The sequence below is a fragment of the Herpailurus yagouaroundi genome, unplaced genomic scaffold (genome assembly GCF_014898765.1).
Source record: "Herpailurus yagouaroundi ecotype Mexico unplaced genomic scaffold, PumYag 437, whole genome shotgun sequence".
Taxonomy (NCBI): domain Eukaryota; kingdom Metazoa; phylum Chordata; class Mammalia; order Carnivora; family Felidae; genus Herpailurus; species Herpailurus yagouaroundi.
Genome location: NW_024412654.1, coordinates 1,097,553 through 1,103,739, shown reverse-complemented (window position 1 = coordinate 1,103,739; position 6,187 = coordinate 1,097,553). Strand labels below are relative to the sequence as shown.

Here is a 6,187-nt window from a genome sequence, read left to right as displayed (position 1 = left end):
GGCGCGCCCGCGCCCGCGCCCCGCGCGGAGGACCTCAGCCTGGGAGTGGTGAGTGCGCGGCCGGCACGCGGGGTCCCGCGGGCCGGGAGGACCCCGACAGTGCCCCTCGGCGCCTGCGGGAGCGCGGGGAGCCCTGGACCCATTTCCTGGGCGGAAAGCTGAGGCTGGGGCGCAGGCTGAGCGCCGGACGCGCGCGCACCCGGGTCTGGGAAAGCGGCGCCGTGTACCTTCCCGGCACCGCGGCGCTCGCTGCGCGCCGCAGCCGCGGGAGGCAGCGGAGGCTGGAGCTGCCCGGCCGAGCCCTTGCCCGCGGCTCGGAGCGGCCCCGAAGGGGGACCCCAGGCGAGTGGGACGGCCGTCGCAGCCGCCGGGAGCAGCGCGCCCCGCGTGCGTTCCCAGTGGGAGTGGCGGGGGGGGGAGGGGCGCGCACCCACCACCGAGGAAAGGTCGGGGCTGCGGAGTGGGGACGCCCCGGAAAGCCGGCGGTTGTCGAGTTAGCTCCGTGTGGGGTGTCGGGGAGCGAGAGAACCGGCCCCCAGGCCCCATTGGACGTGGATCTTGGCCCTGTCCCCGGTCCCCTTCCGCCGCCAGCCTTGCTCTGCCTCCCCCTTGGCCCTGTCCGAGCTTGATGGGGTTCCCCTCCCATTCCCAGACTCGGATGCAGCCCCACCGCCGTCCCCAGCGCCCCCTTCCGGAACGCCAGCTGTGCCCCTGCCTTGGGAGCCGTCCTGGGGCCGGCGGCAGCGCCCTCCTCCCACAGCCCTCCCCCTAGTCACACTCCTCTGGACCTGGAACCTGGAGATCAGACTTTCTGGGTCTCGCCGCCCCCTGGTTGGCGAGGCCAGGCGAAGGCGCGAGGGGCCGTCGGATTTTTATTTGGGGGCTTCCGCCCCTGCCGCGGCCCCTCACTCCGCGGAGAGACGCGGGGATCCGGGCCAGGGGCCGCGCCCTCCCCACCCCCGCACACGGCCCACATCCACCAGCGCATAAAGGGCTGTCCTAGAGGGGTGCTGGCCGAGCCCCTCTCCCAGCGCCGTAGGCGCTTGGGAGCTGCAGGTGGATTTCAGGCAGGCGGGCGGAGGCATTTGTTGGGGGGGGGGGGGGGGGAGGCATCCGCAGCCCTGTACAGTTGGCAGGACTTGGCCACAGGTCCTGGCTCAGAAACAGGCTGGGGAGCGCCCCCGCCCAGCTGCCCCAGCCCTCGCAGCCATCTGGGACAGCGCAGCCACCGGTCCCGGCTGCCGGCTGCCGGACGCCTGAGGGACCCCACGGTGGGCTTCCTCCCTGCCAAACTGCCTCTGAGATTGGGGTGCTCCTTTGTAGCTGGGGGTTTCCTGGATCCCCTCCCCCCTCGGGGCGCATGACCTGGGGGGCAGCCTGTTGCCAGGTCGAGGCGGAGTGAGGGTAGAACCCAGGCTTCCAGTTCCTAGCTCAGAGAGACCCTGCTGGGAAGGCTGGGAGTTCTGGTCCGGCCAAGTTGGTTTGTCAGACCCGGGGCGGTTCTGAAGTTTTTCTCTGCCTGCCCAGGGACGGCCGGTGGTGCACACTCCTGGCCAGCTAGAGCCTGCGCACCCCCTCTTCTGGCTGCCGGGGTTCCCGAGACCGCCCCCCCTCCCCCACAGCGGGTGGGCAGTCACTGGGCCGAACTGTGGAATGCCGTTGTGGGGGCGTGGGGGGTGGGGAATGTGGCTCTTTCGCCTGGAACCCCAAAGCCAGCAGGGCCCTGGCATCTGGCCCAGTGGGTAAATAGCCGAGGGTTCTGCGCCTGACACTTTTTTAAGGCTCCCACCCGGGGAAGGCCAGGACCCGCCCGCCTGGTGGAGCAGCCTTCCAGCTTTCTGCCCCGTTCGTGGGTGGAGGGCGGTCTCTGGTGGCCTTCTGGGGAATGACACCTCGGAGCCGCAGCCCCAGAGGTGCGGGAAGTCTTGGAAACGGCAGGATTTATGGGGAGGAGGGGGACTCCATCCCGCCCCCTCTGTAGACGCCCGGGTCCGCTGACTCTGGATATTCAGATCTGGGGCTGCCAGTGAGGAGAAGGGCCTCTTTGTAAGTGTGACCCAGCTTCTGCCAGACAGAGTCGAGCCCAGCGGGTCTGGAGCACTGGCTGGTCGCTGGGAGAGGCTGGCCCGGCCCACCCCCAGCTTCAGAGTGAGGACAAAGCCCTGCATTGAGTCCCCTGCGCCCCGCCAAGGGTGGGCTTTCAGGCCGTGCACAGTGGGACGAAAGAGTGTGCTGTGCTCTCCTGGGGTCCGCCGAGCTTTTCATTACTGTGTTTCCAAGTAGGTAACACCCGTAGCGAGACATTCAGGCCATACAGAGGGTCCGAGGGAGAAATTCCCTCTCCCCCGTCCTCCCCTCATCTCCTAAGGATCCTTCTGGAGGTCGTCTGGGCACTCGCAAGGACTTGGGGACCTGGGCCCCTTATTTGTATGGATGACAGCCTCCTGCCCACCGTTGCGTGCCCGGCTGCTTTCACTTGGAAGCCTGTCCTGGGGAATGTTCCGTATTGGCACGTCGGGATCTGCCCGGTTCTCTGTGCTCTCCCCAGCTTGCTCCAGCGCGGACGTCACATCCTTCAGCCGGCCCTGGGCACAGACCTGCGGCTGTTGCCGACGTTCTTGCTAAGCCAGAGGCAGTGCCAGAACCTCCCGGTTACTGCAGCGTGACGGGGGGGGGGGGGGGGGCCACCCAGGCCCTGGAGCAGGGGGGCCAGTGACAGGCGTGGACATCACACATTGAGCGTCGGCAGATTTGCCAACCGGTCTTCTGAAGTTTGTGCCCAGGTGCTCGGGTTTCTACCTCCAGCAACCACACAGCATCTCAGGGTATCGCGTGATCTTTGACAGACAGGTGACGGGTTTGCGGCTGAGGTTGTATGTGAGGATGGCCGGGAGCAAGCAAGGCCCGTGGCCCGAGAGGCCCCAGAGGGTGAAGGGACCGGCAGGACGTGGCCGGACGATGGCAGTGGTGGATGTGAGCCGGGACCACAGAGCGTGCTCAAGCCCCGTGTCCCCCTCCTGAGCCGGGGAAAGATTGTGGCAGGGGTGACAGTCACCCTTGGCCTCTGGGTCCCTGCTCCTCAGTGCCAGCACCCAAGGGAGCCCACGGGCCCTGCGTGCGCTCAGGACTGAGGTCACAGACATGGATGGCGCCCCGCAGCTGCAGCCTGGGACTGCCCGCCCTCCGCCAGGACAGACAGCAGGAAATGGTTAACCCCTGCGTGATTTTGCGCTGAGCCTTCCAGAGGGAAGACTCCAGGGGCCCCCTCCCAGCATACCTGTGGGGGGTTAGATGTGAATGTGAAGGTCCTAAGGTCCACCCAGCACCCCCCAGGCCCCCAGCCCTAAGGCGTGCTGTCCCCTGGGAGTTCCGGCCCTGGAGCACTCCTGGCCTCGGGTGGAGCACTCCTGGCCTCGGGGCTGACGGCCAGTCTGAAAGAAGTCTTTGTGTGCTTCTGTGGCGGGAGCCTGGGCAGGGCTGTGCCGGACGCCTGTGGACTGAGCCCTGGGAGTGTGGAGCCCGACCACACCGCCAGCATCTGGCCTGGGGGCTTAGGATGTGTGTCCCCCTCACGCAGGCCCTTGAGGCAGACCGGGGTCTGGATCCAGCCCGCGGGCCTCCGTCTCCAGTCTGTGAAACCGGGCCACTGGGACCTTCACTGGGTGAGGCCTCTGGATTGCTCCCAGCGGTGGGAAGTCAGCTGCCTTCCCGTCCTGAGGGGGAGGGAGCAGTGGAGAGGATTTGGGGTTTGGCAGGCGGCTGGTGCAGTGCCTTCCGAGGGTGCTTCGAGCATCTGTGGTTTTTGCCTATTGACGGTGATGGGTTTCCGGTGCGCAGGGTCTGTGCGTCGCTCGTGGAGGGCGAGGGGTCTGTCCCTCATGAGCTGAGAGCCTGTGGGGTCTCCCGAGCACCGTCGGCTCTCCGCAGGGGCGGGACAGAGTGACAGAGCGGTCTGGCAGGGTGCACAGCCTCGCTCTCCCCACCCCCTGCCCAGAATCAGCTTGCACTGCTGACCGGCTTCCAGCCTCTGCGTGCCTGCCTCCTGTACGCCTTTCTCTGTGCTTCTCTACGGAACTTCCCGGCTGCCTCCTGCCCCAGGGCCTTTGTGTGTGCCACGCCCACCTCTGTGAACTCTTCTAGGGCTCGTCCCCTGACCAGCTCCTCATTTCTCAGGTCTCAGCCTACTGTCACCCACCAGGGACGTCTTCTCTGACAACCATTTAGTTGGCCCCTGTACCCTGTCACTCACGTCCCCTCATAGCAGAGAGGTTACGGGCATAGGCTCTGGGCTCCCGTCCCCGCCCTGCCCCATGCCGGCTGGCTGCGTGACTGTGGGTGCCTGTCCTAACCTCTCTCTGGCTCCGTGTCCCCGTCTGTGAAGCGGGGATGACGGTGCTCACCCATAAGATTAATGCAGCAGGTACTTACTTCGTGGCTACTGTGTGCCCAGCACGAACACCACAGACGATGCCCCCCACCCCCGTCCTCGGGCAGTGCTGCCCTGAGGGGCGTCGTAAGCATGAAGCGGGTTAGTGACTGGAAAGGCACTCAGCAGTTGTCCGCTGTTAGGACCGCATCTGGTAACTGCTGTCATGCGTGAAGTCACTTGTTCCCACGTCCATTTGTGTATCGTTACTGTTCCCCAGAACCCCGTCCGCTTCTGGAGCCCCGTCTGCGGGGAGGGCTCTCTCGGGTCTCCCCTGTCCCCAGAGCGCCTGGCACAGTGAGTGCTCATTCTGGGTGTGTCAGGGGGATGGACAGGCTGTCCCGGGGCGGGGGGGGGGGGGAGGCCCAGGAGCGTCCCCCGGGGGAAGACACAGGGGCCGGGGGGGATCTCCGCGGCCACCCACCGCCCCTCCCGGAGCAAGCCGGGCACCAGCTCATTTCCCTCCAAGGGGCAGAGCGAGGCAGGCGGAGACTGATGCCAGACGGCGGCTCTGCCACTGGCTTCAGGTGCGACCGAGGGCCCAGTTTCCTCAGCTGTGAGCGGAGGTGGTGGCCGCACGCTGCCCCAACCCGGGTGCCGAGCGAAGGTACAGAGCGTGGGCGGGGAGCCAGCACCTCCCGGGCACAGCCGGGCTCTGCTGGACTTACCGTTGGTTATCTGGGCCCTGGGGGGACTCTAAAGCCACTGCCTGCCAGCCTCCACGTCCCCTGAGCCACGGCACCGTGGCCGAGGTCTCACTGGCTGCGCTCTGCCGCGGCCCCTCTACAGCCTTTGAGCCTCGGTTTACTCATCTGTACAGAGGGGCTCATGCTCTCCGTGCCCCCCAACAAGGCTGGGGGGGGGATCCAGTCACAGACGGACCGTGCGGGGGGAAGGGCCCACGGGTCAGCCACCCACCACCGTGGTCCCCGGCACATGGTGGCCCCGCCAGGCTCCAGGGGGTAGTGTGAGCCCTGGTCATCGCAGTCTTTAGGCCCCCACTTGCCCCCTATAAGTGAGGACAACAGCGGCCACGCCGTGGGACCGTGGAGAGGACTACCTGAGACCCTGCACACAGTGAGTGCTGCTTGTCTGCCAGCCTGGTGCAGCCCAGCACCGTCCCTCCTTCCCTCCGTCCGTCCCTCCGCCCGTCAGTCCCCCCCCCCCCCCCGTGGGGCTGTGGCTGCCGGTTCCCACCTGCCCACCTGCCGGGGGCCCTCACCTGCTGGGGCCACTCTGGGGCCAGGGCTGTGCCTCCCCGGGAATCCAAGACTTGGGAGGGGAGTGGGACCTGTTATCCCAGTAGACGGAGGCATGTGGTATCGCCCGTGACAAGCGCACGGGGAAAGATAAAAAGCGGAGAGGCCTGGGGCCGCTCTAGAGCCTGGAAGCACCGTGTCCCGCTAGTGCCTTGCACGGGGCACCGCGGCTCCGGCCTCAGTTTCCCCACGGGCGTTAATGGCCCAGTTCAGGGATCCCCGGGGGGAGGAAAGGCACATCTCCTTGGCTGTTGGGGACTCTCCACGGCGGGACGGTGGCTGCGAGGTTGGGACGTCCCTGCTCTTCCCCTCTCCTCCCCTCCCCTCCCCTCCCTTCCCCTCTCCTCCCCACGGCCTTCTGGAAGGTTCACCTCCGCTGCTGCAGCCTGGTTGCCCTGGAGACGCGGTCGCCTGACGACGGCGCGGGATGGGCGCGCAGGGAGGGGCAGCCGGGCTCCGTTCAGTAGTGATGGGGAGGGGGCGCGGGGGGGGGGAAGCACGC

General features: G+C 67.2%; 1 protein-coding gene across 1 annotated transcript in view; it reads left to right on the top strand.

Moving 5' to 3' along the window:
• The window catches only part of MMP17 (matrix metallopeptidase 17), a gene marked incomplete at its 5' end in the record, with an annotated part of 22,645 nt that continues 16,458 nt past the window's right edge, over positions 1-6,187 (top strand). Inside the window, one exon of the mRNA XM_040464148.1 lies at positions 1-48. Coding sequence (XP_040320082.1) covers positions 1-48 — 48 coding nt within the window. The remainder of the gene's footprint in view (positions 49-6,187) is intronic.